We start from the raw sequence: 22,314 nt of genomic DNA, 5'->3' as shown, positions 1-22,314 counted from the left end.
AAATTATCCAATAGATTTCGTTCAACTTCACAATTGTGTCCCACTTGTTGGTGATTCTTCACAAAAAATAAAAATGTTATATCTTTATGTTTGAAGCCTGAAATGTGGCAAAAGGTTGAAAAGTTCAAGGGGGCCGAATACTTTCGCAAGGCACTGTGTGTGTGTGTGTGTGTGTGATATATATATATATATATATATATAGATATATATATATATATATATATATATATATATATATATATATATATATATATATATATATATATATATATATATATATATATATATATATATATATATATACCGTATATACTCGAGTATAAGCCGAGATTTTCAGCCTCTTTTTTGAGGCTGAAAGTGCCCCCCTCGGCTTATACTCGAGTCATCGCTGTCTGCCCGCTCGATCAGCGTGTCGAGCAGACAGACAGCGGCCATTCTACAATTCAAAAGCCGCGCCTCCGGCTCCGCCTTCGCCTGTGATAGGCGGAACACTGAATTTCCCAGCAGCCTGTGTTCCGCCTATCACGGACATCGTATCATCCTCGTACTACGGACGAGGATGATAGGATGTCCGTGATAGGCGGAACACAGGCTGCTGGGAAATTCAGTGTTCCGCCTATCACAGGCGAAGGAGGAGGCGCGGCTTTTGAATTTTACAATGGCCGCCGAGGCGCCGACGAAGAGGGCACGGGACGGAGGCAAGGCAAGGCAAGGCACGGCACGAGACGGGACGGAACGGAGGCAAGGCACGACACGACGGCAAGGCACGGGACGGAACGGAGGCAAGGAGGCAAGGCACGGGACGGAGGCTCGGGACAAAGGTAGGCTGGACACACACACACACACACACACACACACACACACACACACACACACACACACACACACACACACACACACACACACACACACACACACACAGGGATGGGTGGATGGATGGAGACACACACAGGGATGGATGGATGGAGACACACAGGGATGGATGGATGGATGGAGACACACACACACAGGGATGGATGGACACACACACACACAGGGATGGATGGACGGACACACAGGGATGGACGGACACACAGGGATGGACGGACACACACACAGGGATGGACAGGCATGTCTCACCCTCGGCTTATACACGAGTCAATAAGTTTGCCAGTTTTTTTGGGGGTAAATTGGGGGCCTCGGCTTATATTCGGGTCGGCCTATACTCGAGTATATACGGTATATATGCTATGATATTGATTTTTAGAAAGCTTTACAATAAATAACCTACATTTTTATATATGTTTTGTCAATGTGTCTTCTCTTGCTAATAAGACACACATAGTTTCATGAAACCTTTTATCAAATATTAATCTGTGTATCTTGAAAAAAAGCATATACAAATTTGGAGACACGCTTTGTGAGCAGAGCTGCTTTAAAAAAAAAAAAAAAAAAAAAAACCCTGCAAAATGTGGTCTGGCCCTAAAGAGGGGGGGGGGTTTGGGGAGAGAATCTTTCCTTCAATTATGAAGGTACTAGAATTTAATTATTTCCCTTACTTTGTTGTTTTTTAATGTGCTCTCATTCCTGCAAGGTGAATTTGAAGTTTGGCGTTAGAAGACCAGAGGCACGGACGGGCACAGAAACTGACACATGTACTGCATGCGCAGGAACCCTCATCCTTGAATTTGCTGCACTCAGTCGCTTTACTGGAATACCAGTGTTTGAGGTATGCTGTTTAAAATTTTTCAATTCTATTTTGTTTTGATTTGTTTTTCAGAGTAATTAATCTGTCTCTTTTTTTTTTTTTTTCCATTACTAGTAAAGCCAACCATGCATATTTATCTTTTAATCTATGCTGCAGTGTAAATGGTTAAGTTCACCATTGGGAGCATTTTACACCCATTCTTAGGGTGGAACATGTAACATGTTCTCATTGCTGCAGCTGCGCTAAACTGCTCTCTCTCCCTATGACAGTAGTACAGGGAGAAGTTTCCAGATGTCACTTTTTGAAAACGGCGCAGCAGTGCGCGGCTCCGCCCATATGGCCATTCATACATTCATTCACTCACAGAGTTCTGTGTATGAATGAACTACTCGAATGTGTGGATGGGAGAATTGGGTCAAAAAACAGAGACCTATATCAGTTGTTGATGAGAATACCAATGTTGGTATAATATAATAGCAATGGTCGTAGTAGGCACCATATTGGCAGATCTGTTCAGTACCAGTTTTGTGCCACAATGCAAGAATAATTTTTGTAGGATATGGGGGATAATGCATCTGTACGTATTTCAACTACCCATGCGTGCTAAAGGTGGAAAAAAAAAATCTAGTTATATAAGCATGTCTGTTTTTAAAAACCTGGTTTATGCTAGTTACAGACTGCTTTTCATGTGTCATTTTTTTTTTCTCATAGTTCCACAAGGTAAGTGTTATAATAAGGCTCAATTTCCACTAGTGCGACGTTAGACACAGTTGCATAATAAGTCACAGCCCATTGATTTCAATGGCATCCATTCCAATCTATGCGACTTAACCAGTTGCCACCTACCCGCCACAGTTACACTGCGGCAAAGTGGCTTAGCTGCACGAATCAACGTACTGGTTCGTTGGTTTGGGCACTTTCTTTTGTTGGTGCTCGCTGCGGGAGTTCGCCCGCGGGTCCAGTGGCCACCGCCGGCCACCCGCGATTAGCATCCCCTTACAGGATGCCACAGAAAGCTTTGCTGAAAATGTCACTTCTAGACCTCAGACCTTCCTGTAAGTGTCCCCCGATAGGCAATCTCCAGAAGTCTGATGATCCCACACTCCTCAATCCACCTCCAATAGACTCAAGCCCGTTGATATTTTTCCATAAAAGAAAAATGTTATTTATTTATTTTTATTTATTTTATGGAAAAAAATCAACGGGCTTGAGTTAGGTTAGCGCAATTCTTTTATTTTCTATTTATTTTTCACTGTATGTTTTGCAGTAGAGTTGCAGCTTTCAATAGGTCCTCTTAGAAGACCTATACCTTTTTTATTTTGGCCACCGTGGGTGTGCATACCGTAGTGCAGTTTCTTTCCCTTTTTTCTTTTAACCTGAAGTGGTTAAAGCTGCGGCGACTCTGAAAAGATGCTTGCACTACTGTGATTCAAATTTTGATGCAACTTTGATCCAGTGAGTGTCAATTTGGATCAAAGGTGCACTCTAAATCATGCGACATTGACGTTGCACTAGTGGAAACGTAGGCTAAATACAAAATATGACATTACTCTAAGTAGACTGTAGTAAACACCTGTTGAAAGGTCTATTATGAGAAACAGAAGAAATTAGAGAATATTATTCTGCATTGGTGTAAATTCCATCACTTTTTTTATGGCTAGCTGCTACTTAGCAACTGGTTTGTGTTACCTCTAAGTAAAGATAAGTCTAAGCCAGCCTTATTTTTCAAGATTATTTCATTTATGAGGAACTTTAGAATGATTTGCTTAAATTTTTTTATTTTTTTTCCTGTACAGGAACATGCACGAAAGGCGCTAGATTTTCTTTGGGAAAAAAGGCAACGTAGTAGCAATTTAGTTGGCGTAACAATAAATATTCATACAGGAGATTGGGTACGCAAAGGTAAGTAAAACTTTTAATTTGGCACCAAACTTTAGACCGGTGTTGCTTTTATAGGAAAACATACACTCTGAAGCTTTCACCAAAATAAAATTGTATAATTTTTTGAACACTTCTTCCTGCTCCGCTTTTTTTTTACTTTTATTTTTTTTTGTAATAATATTTTTCTTTTTTTCTTTTTTTATGCCAGTTGCATACCAGTCACTGATGTATAAATAGGTGTGTTGTGATAGCAGAAACTTTTCCAGTTTCCTTTTAGCAACCAGTCAGGATCCTTGTTTCATATTTTTACACCTTGGATGCAGGAATGTTTTTTATAGACTACAAAGGACTTCCCACTGCACACTTTTTTCATATGTTGTGCACATGAGCTAATTCCAAGGAATTTAAAGCGGTTGTATGCGCTGACAAAAAATAAATAAAAAAAAAACCTGTAAGCAAAGGCACAATATGTATGCACCGCATACTAGCATATGAAATACTTCCCTTCGAATGAAGCGCCCTCACCGCGTCTCGGTCACCGCTGAGGGAGCTGAGATGTTCCCTCTGCGTTTCTTCTGGGTTCGTGGTTCCGGCGCTGTGAGTGGCCAGAGCCACGATGACATCACTGCCGCGCGCGCTGGGGTCCTCCATATAGGAAAGGTCCAGCAGCATGCGCTGGTGACGTCTGCATGCAAGGCCAATATCTCCTAAACCGTACAGGTGATATTAATTTTACCTACAGGTAAGCCTTATTATGGGATCACCTATAGGTAAAAATGTGCAAGTGGGGTATAAAACTGCTTTAAGACCCCTTTCGCAGTGGGTGTGTGTCAGCGGTAAAGCACTGCTATTTTTAGCTGCGCTTTACCGTCAATTTTGCGGCATTATTCGGCCGATAGGGCGCTTTTATCCCCCCGCTAGCGGCCGAGAGAGGGTTAAAACCACTGCAATGCGTTGCTGCAGCAGCGCTTTGCCAGCGTTATAGCCACACTGCCCCATTGATTTCAATGGGCAGGAGCAGTGAATACACCACTCCAAAGATGCTGCTAGCAGGACTTTTTTTTAACGTCCTGCCAGTGCACCGCTCCAGTGTGAAAGCCCTTGGGGCTTTCCAATTGGAGAGACAGCAGCGGCTCTTTCAGGGCGCTTTGCAGGTGCTAGTTTTAGCATTATACCGCCCGCAAAGCACCCCAGTGTGAAAGGGGTCTAATAGAGAAGTATGGCCAAAGCTTATTAAAGCCTGCTATCCGCTGATGTCGCAGAACGACTCCAGGCTCTGGAAGGGCCCCGACCATATTGTCAGGATTCACCCAGCTGCCTGATTGACAGCTGGCTCTTGCTGAGAGCCAAAACATGATTTGCCTGCCCCCTCTCCAGCCCAGGTGCTGGAGGAGCAGAAGGCAGCTCTCTGTTACAAAAGGACCAAGAACTGAGTAATGAACAGTCTTGTGATCACTCAGTTCTTAGGCCTAGAGCCAACAAGAGACAGCTGCAGCACCAAATGAATGCTGCATCATAAGAGCTGAGTATAGATGTGGTATGGTGGTTCCCCTCCATTCTACCCCAAACTTGTAATTTGTTACTTAATTTTTTATTTTTTTTTCCCCCCACAATACATTTTTCTATACATTACTATACGTTTTTGCAAAATAACCTTTAATGCTTACTATCATAAAAATGTCAAACCTGTCTTCAAAATAATCATACATGCTTAAGTACAGATATATATTTAAATATGAAATGACATGTTTTATTTAAACCAAATGTTAAGTCTTGTATTTGTACATACAGGCCCTCTAGTTTGTCTTCTAAAAAACTGACATTAGATTAAGCAAAAGTTCTGCATAGATGGTTAAATTGTTTATCACCTGTTGTCTACACCATATTTTCTTGTAAATGTTTTATAAAAAAAATTATTTTCTCTTTTAAGACAGCGGTGTGGGTGCAGGAATAGATTCTTACTATGAATATTTACTGAAGGCCTACGTACTGCTGGGTGATGACAGCTATTTGGAAAGATTTAATACAGTAGGTGGAAGACCAATTTTAATGCTTCATTGTGTAACATGGCAATCCAGCAAACTGCATATACAATATCTCACAAAAGTGAGTATACCTCTCACATTTTTGTAAATATTTTATTATATCTTTTCATGTAACACTGAAGAAATTACACTTTGCTACAATGTAAAGTAGTGAGTGTACAGCTTGTATAACAGTGTAAATTTGCTGTCCCTCAAAATAACTCGGCATACAGTCATTAAAGCAGGAGTCCGCCGGGACTCCGCGTTTTTTTTTTTTTTTTTAAAAGCCAGCAGCTACAAATACTGCAGCTGCTGACTTTTAAAATAGTGACACTTACCTGTCCAGCGCGCCCGCGATATCGGCACCCGAAGCCGATCTCTCGATCGTCTCTCGGGTGCTGCCGCCTCCATCTTGGGTATGGGAATCAGGAAGTGGAGCCTTTCGGCTTCATTTCCCGGTTCCCTACTGCACATGCACGAGTCGCGCTGCGCAATAAGGATGGACCTGCTGCCTCTGGGATCTGTATGTTTCCCAGCAGGCAGCGGGGGGACTTTCGGAAAGGGGCGTAATCTACGCCCCTTTCCGCAGAGAGCTATCCCGGTAGTGGGTGCAGATACCTGTACTGTACAGGTATCTGCACCCCCCTCCCCCCTGAAAGGTGCCAATTGTGGCGCCGGAGGGGGGGAGGGTTCCGATGAGCGGAAGGTCCACTTTAGGGTGGACCTCCGCTTTAATGTCTAAATTGGTGGCTACAAAAGTACACCCCTAAGTAAAAATGTCCAAATTGCGCCCAAAGTGTAAATATTTTGTGTGGCCGCCATTATTTTCCAGCACTGCCTTAACACTCTTGGCCATGGAGTTCATCAGAGCTTCACAGGTTACCACTGGAGTCCTCTTCCACTCCTCCATGATGACATCACAGAGCTGGTGGATGTTAGAGACCTTGTGCTCCTCCGCCTTCCATTTGAGGATGCCCCACAGATGCTCAATAGGTCTGGAGACATGCTTGGTCAGTCCATAACCTTTACCCTCAGCTTCTTTAGCAAGGCAGTTGTCGTCTTGGAGGTGTGTTTGGGGGTCACGCTTTTCTTTGTCCTCACCTGGTTGCTGCCACACACACTTGATACCATCTGAACCAAATAAGTTTTATCTTGGTCTCATTAGAGCACAGGATGTGGTTCCAGTAATCCATGTCCTTAGTCAACTTGTCTTCAGCAAACTTTTTCGCAGGCTTTCTCGTGCATCATCTTTAGAAGAGGCTTCCTTCTGAGACAACAGCCATGCAGACCAATTTGCAACCTCTGCAGGAATACTGGCAGCACTCCTATGTCTATTTCCCAAAGACAACCTCTGGATATGACGCTGAGCATGTGCACTCAGCTTCTTTGGTCGACCATGGCGAGGCCTGTTCTGAGAGGAACCTGTCCTGTTAAACCGCTGTAAGGTCTTGGCCACCAAGCTACAGCTCAGTTTCAGGGTCTTGGCAATCTTCTGATAGCCTAGGCCAGTGATGGCGAACCTTGGCACCCCAGATGTTTTGGAACTACATTTCCCATGATGCTCATGCACTCTGCAGTGTAGTGGAGCATCATGGGAAATGTAGTTCCAAAACATCTGGGGTGCCAACGTTCGCCATCACTGGCCTAGGCCATCTTTATGTAGAGCAACAATTCTTTTTTTCAGATCCCCCAGAGACTTCTTGGCCATGGAGGTGCTATGTTGGACATCCAGTGACCAGTACGAGAGAGTGAGAGTGATGACCCCAAATTTAACACACCTGCTCCCCATTCACACCTGAGACCTTGTAACACTGAGTCACATGATACCGGGGAGGGAAAATGGCTAATTGGGCCCATTTTGGAAATTTTCACTTAGGGGTGTACCCACTCTTGTTGCCAGTGGTTTAGACATTAAAGTGGTTGTAAACCCATTACAACAACTTTATGCTACAGGTAAGCCTATAATAAGGCTTACCTGTAGCTACCCATATTCTCTCCTAAACCTGCACAGTTTAGGAGATATCCCCTGTCCCCTGCATGTGCCAATGACAACGACGCATGCGCACTGGGGCAAACTGAAGCAACGGCACATATGTGCCGTTGCTTCAGTCTGTGTGCTGTTACCGGTGGCTCCGGTGCGCATTTGCTGGAGTGACGTCATCTTGGCTCCAGCCAATCACAGTACCGGAGCCACGATACCCAGAAGTAACCCCCGGGAGAGATGTTCTCGGGCAAGTAATTCATAATGAGCTAATTATGCCTTTGTCTTGCAGGGGTGTGTTTTTTTAATTTTTTTTTATTTTTTTTAACCAGGGTTTACAACCACTTTAATGGCTGTGTTGAGTTATTTTGAGGGGACAGCAAATTTACACTGTTATGCAAGCTGTACAGTCACTACTTTTACATTGTAGCAAAATGTCATTTCTTCAGTGTTTTTACATGGAAAGTTATAATAAAATATTTACAAAAATGTGAGGGGTGTACTCACTTTTGTGAGATACTGTATAATAATGTTTTCTTGTCTCTTAAAAAAGTAATCAAGCCATTTTAGCCCAATTAATGAAAAGGCCAGGACTTCAACAAGGATTTCCAAATATTAGGCTTTTGCAGTCAAAGATACCTTAACCACCTCCTGCTGGCCGTACGCATATATGTGGCTGTCAGATTGGTGGGGTCTAATGCCAAGCGTCCACATACGTGTCCATAGCAAACGGCTTACTGGGTGCTCCCAGCACAGTAACTAAAGGATCATGGAAAGCCCCTGGTGCTTACTTAGGATCAAGTGCTTCCAGTCATGTGACCACTGTGACAGCCAACCACAGTGGTCACATGATGGAAATGTCCCCCTTTTCGCCTTGCGGCATTTAGATCTTCTTAAAGGGTCGGCAGGCGTTAGGAGGAAGGGGTTGATAAAGTGTTGTGTACGCTTCTTGTTTGCTCCCACTGTAAATGTAGCTAGATTGCTTAGTCCAAATTAAATACTGCGCCACATCTCATAAACTTTTCAATGTTGCACAGACACAAAGTTCCTTACTCTTATTTAGTCTCTCAGTTATGTACTTGTGCATTTGTGGCCCCTTGAGAGTTTTTTCACCTGTCTGTCTTTCTAATGTGTGGCTTGAATATTTTTTTGAATTATTTGGGTGGCTCATCTAGAACAAGTAGAGTGGTAAGGAATTCTGCCATTTTCCTGGCACTCGTGTACTAAAAGCTTGTTCTAGGCCTGTTTACTCACAAGTATTGAGCACAGACATAGCCAGGAACTATCTTTTATTTTTATTTTTTTTATTTTTTTTAATATCTTCTGAAAGGAATGCATTGTTCACACGGCTCAATAGCATAATCACTTCCCCCTGGAGCAATTTTTTTTTTTTTTTTTTTGCACACATTAAAATCTGATTTATTTTAGTTATCAACTACCTTAAAACATGCAGAATGTTATATATTTTCTCAATGTAAAGATCTGTAAAATGAAAAAATTTGTAGTTGAAATTTTTTATGTTGTTTTTTTTTTTAATGTCTAATTTCAAGAAAAACAACACTAGCATTTTAATTTTGGTGCACATAAACACAATTTAGCCCCACATTCTTTACAGAATAAAAGATGAAGTAGCAATGAGTACATAGATACCAAATATGTCAAGCCCCAAAACTGCTTATGCCTGCAAAATGGAAAGAAACAGGACCCAAATTTATGAATAGGGGATGCATTTCAATGCCTTTACAGCTCATCACTTTAGAGAACTGTAAGTGAGGGACTTATCATTTTTTTTTCTCCTTTTCCAGTGAACATGGCGATACCTAATGTGTTGCGCAAACACTTGCATACATGTGTGCACCTTAAATGTACATTTGTAGAGTGGGTATAGTAAGGAATACCCCCCCCCCCCCCTTAAAATCACATTTTGTTGCTTTGCAAATTATAGACTGATCATTTCTTTGTCAGTGGGCAAATGTACAAAATCGACAGGGGATCAAATACTTTTTCCCTCACTGTATGTCATGTTTATTATTTTAGAAAAAAAAATAAAAAAGTTTTTTTACAATCAGTATAATCTCTTCAAGCTCTGGACAAACTAGACATGTCCAAGTGGAGTAAAAGGTTAAAGCCCATGTTAAGACTTAAAGAAAATGACATGCTGTACATCTTTGGAATACATGCACATTTCTATTTATTTTATCTTTTAATCATGTTGCAAGTGCAGAAAAATAATTAATGTGCCAGAAATTTTGTATTGCTTGCTTTTTGAAATAACTTGGTTCTGCAATCACTTGGTGTCAGCCCTACCTACTTAACTTCTGCTATTGACTCACAAGATTTCTTTGCTCCTACTACAAACGCAAAAAAAAAAAAAATTGTCATCAAAGTCAACCATATCTCAATTTTTTTTAGTTTTAATCCGAGAACAGTTCTGTGTTTGTTTTTCCTCCCTCCTCTTTATACACTGGAGAACAATTTATGAACACTTGATTTCTTCATAAATAATGTAATATTCATTGCTTAAAATTTGATGGAATGTTGTGGCTATACCATGCTAATAGAAATATCCAAGGCACTTCAACAAAAAAAAAAACTTTATTTTGCTGAAAACGCAATGATAAAAAATAGAGACCATCAATGACTGTAGCATGGAGAAAGATAACAACTAACATTTCTGAAGGTTACAACAATAAACAATTAGAAGTGTACAGGCTCTTGCTTTGAATACCTTCAGCACATCTGCGGCCGAAGGATAACACTTGTCTCTCTCATTGCTCTGGTGTGATTTTGTTCCAGTCTGTTCCACAGTTCGATGACTTTAGTGGGTAACTTTTTCGCCAAAGATTTTCCAGAGGTTTTCTATTGAGTTTAGATCAGGACTCTGGGCTGGCCATTTCAGTGTTTTCAGCTTCAAGGAACTACTTTACCCGTTTTTCTGTGTGACAGGAGGCATTAGCGTGTGTGAAAATTGCTGGCTGATTGGGTGATAAACGCAGGGAAGGAACCCGCATGTTGTCGAAGAAGGCTCCAATAAACATTTGCGTTCACTCTGTCATGTAGCTGTATAAGATTCCCAACTCCTGCTGCAGAAAACATCCCCTAAACCATGACTCATCCCCCTCCACCTTTCACTGACTTCTTTACACACTTTGTCTTCAAACTGGGGAAGGACTGAACCCAAACATGTTTCCCATCGGACCCAAATTTTAAACTTTCGTTCATCACTAAAGTCAACTTTGGACCAATTCTCCTCTGTCCACACGACATGCTCCTCAGGAACAGTTAGTCTAGCCTTTTAAATCTTTCTGGGAATGAGGTTTGATCGCTTGCGAGAGCGCTTTCAGTCCAAATTCACTTAAATGGCAAGACACTGTATGACTAGATAGATCCTTTCTCTGTTTAGAGCGGAACTGGCGAGCAATCGCAGCTGCAGTGTTATACCGATTGCCCATTGAGATTCTCCACATTATCCTATTCTCTGTTGCATTCGTCTTTTGTGGACTTCTTGAATGAGTTTGTGACGTTGTAAAGATGCAATATTCTAGAAATCACAGATTTGGAAGGACATGCTTCTCTCGCTATGGCATAAAAGGGTCATCCCTTTGGCCTTCATCTGGACAACCTGCTGCCCAGCTCTCAGGGGCTCGCTGAGAGGCTGAGACGAGCATCAGTCCAGGCACCTGGCGGATCCAGATTTTATTGTCGTGATGATTCCAGTGCCTTCAGACTACTCTCTGCTGAAAACAGGTCACAAGAGTGCAAAACTAATTGCACTCCTGTGACCCATAGAAGCCCAGCCAAATGAAATCAGGCTAGACTTCTCCTTTAACAAAACTGCTCTTTTACTCCTGTTTAGATCATTTCAAATAGGAATAAACTGTGAACTTGAAATTTTGAATATTGTAGGATCTCCTAAGTTTCTCCAGTGTACGTCTAACTATTTAGTAAAATATACTGCACAAAAAAAATTAAGGAACACTTTGAAAACACATCAGATCTCAAAGGGGAAAAGTATCATGCTGGATATCCATACTGATATGAACTGGATAATGTGTTGGGAATGAAAGGATGCCACATTGTTTGATGGAATGCAACCGACGGAGAACTGAATTCAAAGACATGCCGAAAGTCAAAGTAAAAAAATTTATGCAGCAGGCTAGTCCATTTGCAGAACTATCATTGCAGCAACTCAAAATGGTGATCAGTAGTTTGGCCCCCAGGTGCTTGTATGTATGTTATGTATGTATGTATGCATGACAACATCCTGACATGTTCCTAAAGGGGTGATGGATGGTGTCCTGGGGTATTTGCTCCCTGAACAGACTGTCCCAGAGTTGTTGTATTGGATTTAGGTCAGGCAAGTGTGGGGGCCATTTAATGCTATCAATTCCTTCATCCTCCAGGAACTGGCTGCATACTCTCGCCACATGAGGCAAGGCATTGTCGTGCACTAGGAGGAACCCAGGACCCACTGCACCAGCTTAGGATCTGACCATGGGTCCAAGGATTCCATTGTCTGGCCTGTAGAGATGTGTGTATTCCTCCATGTATATGCCTGCCCAGACCACCACTGACCCACCACCAAACCGGCCATGCTGAACATTGTTGCAGGAAGCATAATGTTCTCCGTGGCTTCTCCCAAACCCTTTTACATCTATCAAATGTGCTGAGGGTGAACTTGCCCTCATCTGCGAAAAGCACAGGGCGCAGTTAACAGACCTGCCAATTCTGGTGTTCAATGGCAATTGAGCTTCACAGTGCTGGGCAGTGAGCACAAAGCCTACTAGAGGAGGTCAGGCATTCAATCCACCCTCATGAATTCTGTTTCTGATTGGTCAGAGGCATTCACACCTGTGGCCCGCTGAAGGTCATTTTGCAGGGCTCTGGCAGTGCTCCTATACTTCCCTTGCACAAAGTAGCAGATAACGATTATGCTGTGTTTTTTTTTTTTTTTTTTTATAAAGGACCCTTTACAGCCATGTCCAGCTCTCCTACAGTAACTGCCTGTCTCCTGCAATCTCTTCCATGCTCTTGAGACTGTGCTGGGAGACGCAGAAATGCATCATGGAGTTGGACTGCCTTTGCAACCTCTTTAGGTTCTGGATATCTCCTAATGCTACCAGTAGTGACACTGACATTAGCCAAATGCAAAACTAGTGCAAACCCATCAGAAAAGATGAGTAGGGAACAAAATGTCAGTGGCCTCCACTTGTAAAACCATCCTGTTTTTTTTGGAGGTTGTCTCATTGTTGCTCATCTAGTGCACCTGTTAAGTTTCAGCTGCTTTGGTGTTAATAACATTTATTAACAGCCCCCTCCACTACTGACCAGATCAATACCCCAGGAGTTTAATTGACTTTATGTGCTATATTATGATTAAAAAGTGCTTCTTTCATTTTCTTTGAAGTGTGTGTGTGTCTATATCTATCTATCTATCTATCTATCTATCTATCTATCTATCTATCTATATATATATATATATATATATATATATATTATAATGCACTTTCCATCAAAAGACCTCAAAGTGCTACATAATTACAATAAAAACAAACAAATAACATAATTCAAAAAAATTTGCTAAAAAGAAAAGTCTTCAATCCCTTTTTAAAATTTTCAGTAGACTGAGAAACCCTCGAACTATCAGGCAAAGCATTCCACAAACGTGGGGCCGCAGCACAAAAAGCCCCATCTCCCTTGGTTTTCAATCTAGTTTTTGGAATCTCTAGACAATTCAAATTAGTTGAACGAAGGGAACGAGGTAAATTTTGCAATCTAAGAAGTTCCTTAAGATAAGGTGGAGCATGTCCATATATGCGTTGATGGGCAAGAAGAGAGACCTTCTACTCAATCCTAGCAGAAACCGGGAGCCAATGAAGAGATTTAAGAATTGGAGTGATATGCTCATGCTTCCACACTCTCATTAGGATCCTCGCTGCAGAGTTTTGAATGTACTGTAACCTCTGAAAGCTCTTTTGCGGAATCCCAATGAGAAGTGCATTGCAATAATCCAGCCTAGAGGAGACAAAGGCATGAACCAACCTTTCAGCATCGGAAAAGGAAAGAATAGAACGAAGTTTAGAGATATTACAAAGGTGGTAGAAAGAGGTCTTGCATACTTGATTTATATATGCTTCAATGGTGAGTTGGGAATCCATTTTTACACCAAGATTAGTGACTACGGACGAAACTGGAATTTTAGAGCCTGAAAAGGCAATACTAGTTATCAGCGATGATTTAATCTGGTGAGACGTTCCAATCATAATAAACTCCGTTTTGGAGCTATTTAGTTGCAAGAAATGTTGCTCCATCCACTCCTTTATCTCCTCCAAACAGGCGGTAAGGACTGACAGGGGTGACTGCACAGAAGGAGTTTCAGCTGCAGCTTTTACATAAAGCTGTGTATCGTCAGCATATCAATGAAATGAAATATTATAGCGATTGATAATATGGCCCAAGGGAATAAGATCTAGAATGAACAGAATCGGGCCAAGCACTGACCCTTGGGGGACTCCGCAGGTAACCACATGTGGCTTAGATTTAAAATGACCCAGTATAGTTTGTTCAATCCTATATGTATATATTACACACAGTATCTCACAAATGTGAGTGCACCGCTCACATTTTTGTAAATATTTTATTATATCATTTCATGTTGCAACACTGAAGAATTTACGCTTTGCTACAGTGTAAAGTAGTGCGTGTACAACTTTGTATAACAGAGTAAATTTGCTGTCCCCTCAAAACACAGCCAACAGTGTCTAAACCTCTGGCAACAAAAGTGAGTACACCACTAAGTGAAAATGTCCAAATTGGGCCCAAAGTGTCAATATTTTGTGTGGCCACCATTATTTTCCAGCACTGCCTTAACCCTATTGGGCATGGAGTTCACCAGAGCTTCACAGGTTCCCACTGGAGTCCTCTTACACTCCTTCATGACTTCACAGAGCTGGTGGATGTTGGAGACCTTGCGCTCCTCCACCCTCCATCTGAGGATGCCCTACAGATGGGCAATAGGAGACATGCTTGATCTGTCATCACTTTTGCCCTCCTGCCCAGTCTCCAAAGGGAGGGGATCATGCTCTGCTTCAATATGTCACAGTACATGTTGGCATTCATGGTTCCCTCAATGAACTGTAGCTCCCCAGTGCGGGTAGCACTCATGCAGCCCCAGACCATGACACTCCCACCAATATGCTTCACTGTAGGCAAGACAAGCTTGTCTTTGTATTCCTCACCTGGTTGCCACCACACACGCTTGACACAATCTGAACCAAATAAGTTTATCTTGGTCTCATCAGACCACGGGACATGGTTCCAATAATCCATGTCCTTAGTCTGCTTGTCTTCAGAAAAATGTTTGCGGGTTTTCTTCTGCATCATCTTCAGAAGAGGCTTCCTTTTGGGACGACAGCCATGCAGACCAATTTGATGCAATGTATGGCATATGGTCTGAACACTGACGGGCTGACCTAAAACATCTGCAGCAATGCTGGCAGCACTCATACGTCTATATCTAAAAGACAACCTCTTTATATGACGCTGAGCATGTGCACTCCACTTCTTTGGTCGACCATGGCGAAGGCCTGTTCTGAGTGGAACCTGTCCTGATAAACTGCTGTATGGTCTTGGCCACCGTGCTGTGGCTCAGTTTCAGGGTCTTGGCAATCTTCTTATAGCCTATGCCATTTTTATGTAGAACAGTTCTTTTTTTTTTTTTAGATACTCAGAGTTCTTTGCCATGAGGTACCATTTTGAACTTTCAGTGACCAGTATAAGAGAGTGAGAGCGATAACTTATTATGTAAAATTTAACACACCTGTTCCCCAATTCACACATGAGACCTTGTAACATTAACGAGTCACATGACACGAGGGAGGGAAAATGGCTAATTGGGCCCAATTTGGACATTTTCACTTAGGGGTGTACTTACTTTTGTTGCCAGCGGTTTAGACATTAATGGCTGTGCATTGAGTTATTATATATAGTATTATTGTAGCAGTGTCATTTCTTCAGCGTTGTCATATGAAAAGATATAATAAATATTTACAAAACTGTGATGGGTGTACTCACTTTTGTGAGATACTAAAAAAAATATATTTATTTTATTTTGTGTTTAGAAATAAAAAAACAAAACTAAAACTGATCCAAAACCCATTGGCTTTTCTTTAAAATTAAGATGTATTACATGTTGCTCCTACCTACAGGAAATAGAACAGCTTTGACATGGGGCAAAAGTCATGGTGTTCACACATCACCTATTTTGGCTACACACCACGAGTGATGGTGCTATCAATCTTCATCCAAAATATAAATAAACATACAAAATAAAAATCTAAAAAAAAAAATTATATATATATATATATATATATATATATATATATATATAATATTTGAACATGAAAGTAAAATAAAATTGCACATTTTTGGGTTGTGAGCAGAAAAGTAGCAGAGGCAAAATCTTCCAATGGGGACACTAGGAATTTCCTTTTAATTTGTATATATTTACTCTCATTAAAGTTTGGCCTTTAATTGTTTTTTAAGCCTATCTATTCATAGGTAGCACATAAGGTTTAAAGGAAGCCTGTACTGGGAGAAATATGAAGGCTGTTCACTGCCTCAAACTAATTTCCTGGTTGCAAGCATGCAGATCAGGAAATAAGAAGCCGCAACTCACAATTTGCATAAGGCTCTGTTAAAATATATGGGATTTGGATGTGTCTTGAATCGCATCCGATTGGCATGTCATGCCAAATTAAACCGGCTTTTTATGGAGCCGGTTCACATATATGCAGTGGCAGTGTGAATTTTAAGTGTCTTGTGCATTTTCTGAGCACTGTGGTTGCGATTTCAGATGCAAATTCCAGGCTTATTGCCTTCTATGGGCAGGCATCTGAGTCGCATATCTGATCAATTTTGAACACTAATTTGATCTGATAAAAATAAGTGTAGATATTTAATGTTGACATTTGTGTGTAATTGCTGAAGGGTAAAAGATAATCATCATTTTATCTTGTCAGTGTACATCGTGCAAATGGACAGTATTCTACAGCAAGACTCACATTTGCTTTTAGTCAGGCATTGTTCAGTATTGGGTTACTGCTGAGGATAGCTGTACACTATCTCTTCCACTAAAATAAGCATGTAGTCTTGTCCACATGTATGTGCAATATATTGTACATATCCAGGAAAGCTTGGTTTGGTCTGTATGCAATTATAAGCACTGTTTTATTCTTTTAATAAAGAGGCATGTGGTGTTAATGGCCACAGCTAGATTAAAATAAAGTGCATGTGACTCTTATAGTAGCCAGTTACAGAGATGCTCTTTTTTTTTTTTTTGGTGTAGGTTAGATAATGTAAGCTAGCGTCTTGGGTCTATTGATGTCTATTGTCTCTATCATTTTTATTTTTCCTTTTCTGTAGAATTATTGCTGTTTTTAAACTTATTTGATCTGACGTGCTGGTTTGTTAGTCAACTTATGGCTTATTGGCACAGCATAACGGTTCCATGTATTTATGTTGAGTACCAATATTTAACATTTCAGACCTAGCTCTGCGATGTTTTGTTCATAGCTCTTCATATTTTTACAGTTTTCAGCCAAATATATTGCTGAATGACTAGTTTAGGTGATTACTTCTAGAATCTAATTGACAGGCGTGTTTATTTTTTACTCTTGCTGTTTTTGCTCTTTCATTATATAGCATTATGATGCCATTATGCGATACATCAGCCAGCCCCCACTTCTACTTGATGTGCACATTCACAAGCCAATGCTTACGGCTCGAACCTGGATGGATTCTCTCCTTGCATTTTTTCCTGGTCTCCAGGTATGAAACCGCAAATTCTTTACCATAGATTATATGTTATAGTGATTGACAAGTTAAACTTTATCTTGAAGAGAAATATGACCAAAGCCTTTTTTCACCATACTTCTGTTCTGGGTCTCGCACTCTGGAAGATCATAACCATATTGTCAAGATCTACCCAGATGTCTGATTGATTTCAGCTCTTGGTGTACAACTGAGAGCCAAAGCCAACTATGCACACCCCCCCTCACTAGCCCGGCAATCCAGTTAGTGCAGGAGAGGCAGAGCTTACTGACAGTTGCTGCTCTGGGCATTGAGCTGACTGAGAACTGGTGTGATTAGAGGTCATGTGATCACTCAGCTCTTAGACCTAACTGAAGACAATGGCAGCATCACACCAATGCTGCAGCATGGAGTCGAGTGTGTATAGATTTTTTTATTTTATTTTTTTATATCTACCCCAAACTCCCCCTTTAAAAAAAATAAAATAAAGTGTACTTCAAGTGGTTGGATGCCCAAAAAAAACAAAAAAAAAAAACCCTGGCATGATGAGCCAGTACTTAACTTAGAACAAAGCTCCCACAGGGCTGCCCAGTCACAGCTGAGGAAGCTGAAATGTTCCCTCGACGATTCTTCCGAGTTCGTGGCTTTGGTACTGTGAGTGGCCGGAGCCGTGATGACGACACTCCCGCGCATGCGAGGGGCCCCCGCTGTTTCGGCACGACAGACCTTCACAGGGCAATGTGCCGCTGATGTCAGCGGCTGCATGCAAGGTGAATATCTCCTAAACCGTACAGGTTTAGGAGATATTAATTTTACCTACAGGTAAGCCGCCTTATAGGATTTCATGTAGGTTAAAATGACCAAGCGGACAATACAACCCCTTTAAAGATGAATTCCAGGTGTGATCTGTTTTTTACATGTAAATCTTTCTGTGATTGGTGGGGTGTGAGGTGGGAATGTCATGTTTTATATTTGAAAGCATGCAACAGGAAGTGGTGAAACAAGCAGAGGCAATGTAAACACCGAAAGCTCCCAGATGGACAGTTAGACCCTGTTCACACCTTGGCGTATCAATTGCATGATTCTGCCTAGAATCCGGGATTGTGATGAAAACCCAGTAAATTGCTTTTGGATGCCTTTTATTCTTAATGTCACCCGAAACATTTTTCTTTCTTTTTTTTTTTTTTGCTCGCTAAATCACCCTGTCCAAAAACATTCCAATGTCTTTAGCATGTTTTTGGAGCAAAGGGCAGCCCATTCAGTTAAATGGTGGTGTTCCAGAAACATGACTTCCTGACATTTTGGCACAGAAGGGAGATCATGCACCACTTCAGAGAGAATTACCCATTTTATATTCCCTTTCAAACTATTTTTAGAAATCATTTTTCTTTATCTTACTTACATCATGGGACACAGAGCCTTAAGTAATTAATGGGTTATAGGCCACCTTCAAGGTTTGACACTGGTTATACCCAATCTAGGAAGTTCACTCCCTATATAACCCCTCCTCCTTCCAGGAGTACATCAGTTTTTTTCGCCAGTGTCTAAGGTGTTGGTCATGAGTGAAGATGTGCTCTGAGGAGCTCCACTGGAGTGATCCATGCTGGATTTAAATAGCCTCCATAAAGGCCAGATCCATCCAAAGTGCCACTAAGGCCTAAAAGGATGGTATCTGGGGCCTCGTATCTGAAGCACAAGGTTTTGCCTGTAACCCCTATTTTTGTAGGACAGGAACCCAGGGCTTAGGTTTTGCTACATTACCTAAAGCTTGCTGATGGGGTGTTTTCCAGGTCCTAGGGAGTTGGAATCTCGTTTTTTTAGGGGCCCGGTCCTTGAAGGTTTGCTAAACGCAGCCCGCTGTGGTGGGTGAAGGCTGGTTTGTCTGTTAATTCTGCAAATCCTGTGGCAGGGGATAAGGTAAGGGAAGAAACTTGGGTATTAAAAACACCTCTGTAATTCTTCCATTAGGGAAAACATTTTGTCATGCTTTAAATCTCCACTAGAGGGAGTCTATACACATACCTTTTAATCTGTTGTCTTCACTGTACAGCTCAGTCTGTGTCTGGTTGCAGCAGCGCGTGGCGGGAGACTTTCAAGGTAAAGGTAATCTGGTGAAAGATGTTTTCTTTCACCCCCTGATGGGACCAGAGGGTTAGGGGGACAGCAGAGCTTTACCTCCCCGATCGCCCCACATGAGGGGGGGGGATGCGGAGGTCCAGCTAATACCGCTAATTGCTTTTTAACTGTGGCTGATTTCACTGTTTGTGCCTGCTGCTGGATGGGTCGGAGGGGGGGAAGGCCCAAGCGCGATGCTGTGACAGTCCACAAGGATACACGGCAGGCTAAAAACAAATACAACACAGCTGTGACAGTCTCTCCTTGGCTGACGAGGAGAAAACAAGCAGCCTGCAACACAAGGACACGAGCTGTGGGACATGTGAGGGTTGCAAACTGGCATTTCTGATACAGGAACAACACTTTTTTTTTTTTCCCAGCACTAGTCTGAATTTTATAGCTGCTTTAAATGTTATGACTATTTTCAGTGATTAAGTGCAATTTGTATAGTGCATCTGTTTTTGTACTTAGGACTATGCCTACCAAAAAAAGACACCAAAAAGGTAAAGAGTCACATTTTAATGCTGTCATCCTCATGTGAATTACCAGTTATGGCAAGCCAGGGTGAGCCATTGGAACAAATTGATGGTGCAACTGCTTCTTACATCTCAGCCCCTGTATATGTGACTGAAGATGTCCTTTCCTCCTCCCTGCCGGGTCTGGAAGAAAGATTAGTGGCTTTAATCGCATCCTCTATTTAGATGGATAGGAAGCGTGCTAGATCCCCCACTTCAGAACCTTTGCAAGGGGAACATTGGGCACAGGAAGGATGAGGTGTTGCCCTCAGTCGATCAGGAGGAAAAACAAAGCGATGATGATTCCTCTGTGGAAGAAACAACGATAGAGTTTCACAAATCTGAGAAATTGCTGATACAATCTCTTACAGAGATGGTTCGTTCTACTTTCATGCTACCCCTAATGCAGTCTCCTGAAAGTTCGGGTTTCTTGCTTGGGTTCCTTAAAACCCTCTCAACCTTTGCATGCGTTTCCTGCAAATGCATTACTAGAACAGCTTATTTTTGCTGAATGGGATAATCCGGATAAGCATTTTCTCCTTCCTTAGAGAATTGCAAATTTCTTTCCTCTGGAGGAGAAAATCTCCAAAAGATGGAAAATACCAGCAGTTGATGCTGTGATTTCCAATGTGAATAAAAGCCTAACTTGTCCAGTAGACAACACGCAGATGCTTAAGGATCCAACAGATAAGGAGTTTGAATCACTGTTAAGAGCTACTTTTTCTATTGCAGGTGCCAATACTCAGCCTGCAGTCACTGCAATAAGTGTCTGTGAATCCATAAAGGACCAATTTAAACAGGCCCTTAGAGAGCTTCCTCTACAACAAGCTTGGGATTTGGCTGAACTACCAAAAGCATTATGCTTTGCCTTAGATGCTATTAAAGATTCTATTCAGCTGGTGTCCCGCCTTACGCTTATGTTTGTGCTAAAGGAAGATCTCTGAGTCAGACCCAGGCTCAAAAGAAGTCCTGGGGTCGGAAACCTGCAAGCCAGAATCCTAAAGCCTCATTATGTAGAGGCAACACCCCTCACCAAGGTGGGGGGGGGAGACTTCTGCAATTTTCAGAAGTCTGAAAAGAAGAAATTCAGAACAGATGTGTCATCTCCACAGTAACGCTGAGGTAAAAGCTGGAATTTCGGGACTTTCCACTGTCTCGCTTCATGAGGTCAAGCGTTCCAAAAGATCCAGAGAAAAGACCATCTCTGTTTCAGGCATAAGACTGATTTAATATCTCAAGGGGTGATTATACAGATCCCCACAAATGAGCAAGGTTTGGGGGTTTTATTCAAACTTTTTTATGGTGCCAAAACCAAATCGTGATGTCAGACCCGTTCTAGATCTAAGAAATCGAAATCGGTTCCTGAAGATCTGCTCCTTTCACATGGAGACGATCAGGTCAGTAGTTCTATCCTTCTAGGAGAACTTCTGGCATCAATCGACATCAAGGATGCATATCTGCACGTCCCTATATTTCCTGCTCAATCAAATGTTTCTGCGGTTCGAGTTAGAACAGCAGCATTTCCAGTTTGTAGCCCTGCTCTTCGGGTTAGCCACAGCACCCCGAGTGTTCACCAAAGTGCTGACCCCACCTCTAGCCAGGTTAAGGGCACAGGGCATAAAAGTTGTAACGTACCTAGACGATCTATTACTAATAGATCAGTTGGTGGCTCATTTGGAGCAAAGCATGCACAATACAATACAACCAACTATCTGAACAGTTGGGTTGGATTCTCAACCTAGAGAAATCTTCCTTAATACTGCTAAAAAAGCTGGAGTACTTGGGTCTAATCATAGAAACAGCCCAGGAAAAGGTGGTGTTGCTTCAGGCAAAGATCAGCTCCATAAGAGAGCTGGTGTAAATGGTCAGGTCAAATGGCAATCCCTCCATTCACCTTTGCATTAGGTTGCTGGGAACCATGGTGGCTTCATTCGAAGCAGTTCTCTATGCCCAGTTTCATTTAAGACTGTTGCAAAACAGTATCCTGTCTGGTTGAAACAACAATTCAAGCTTTAGAGTTGCCAATGCAGCTGTCCCCAAGAGTGTCCCAAAGCCTCACTTAGTGGTTACTAACCCAGAATCTGCTGAAAGGAAAATCCTTCAGACCAGTCATCTGGAAAGTGGTAACAACAGATGCCAGCCTTTCAGGCTGGGGAGCAGTACTAGAAAAGACAACTGTCCAGGGACAGTGGTCAAGAACTGAAAAGAACCTTGTCCTTCAATATCCTAGAGATTCGGGCAGTACGTTTGGCTCTAAAGACCTGGACTTTCAGATTACGGGATTGTCCTGTCAGGATTCAA

The 22,314-nt window shown here is 41.9% G+C and overlaps 1 protein-coding gene across 2 annotated transcripts in view; it reads left to right on the top strand.

Moving 5' to 3' along the window:
* The window catches only part of EDEM3 (ER degradation enhancing alpha-mannosidase like protein 3), a 123,652-nt gene that overhangs the window by 32,378 nt on the left and 68,960 nt on the right, over positions 1-22,314 (top strand). For both annotated transcript variants that reach the window (XM_077452661.1, XM_077452662.1), the window contains exons 7-10: positions 1,574-1,708; positions 3,484-3,589; positions 5,499-5,596; positions 17,276-17,401. In XM_077452661.1, coding sequence (XP_077308787.1) covers positions 1,574-1,708; positions 3,484-3,589; positions 5,499-5,596; positions 17,276-17,401 — 465 coding nt within the window. The remainder of the gene's footprint in view (positions 1-1,573; positions 1,709-3,483; positions 3,590-5,498; positions 5,597-17,275; positions 17,402-22,314) is intronic.

The sequence above is a fragment of the Lithobates pipiens genome, unplaced genomic scaffold (genome assembly GCF_037356315.1).
Source record: "Lithobates pipiens isolate NorthernLeopardFrog02 unplaced genomic scaffold, aLitPip1_a1.2 Scaffold_23, whole genome shotgun sequence".
NCBI lineage: Eukaryota > Metazoa > Chordata > Amphibia > Anura > Ranidae > Lithobates > Lithobates pipiens.
The sequence above is the reverse complement of the archived record's forward strand: the minus strand, read 5'-3'. Positions and strand labels throughout refer to the sequence as shown.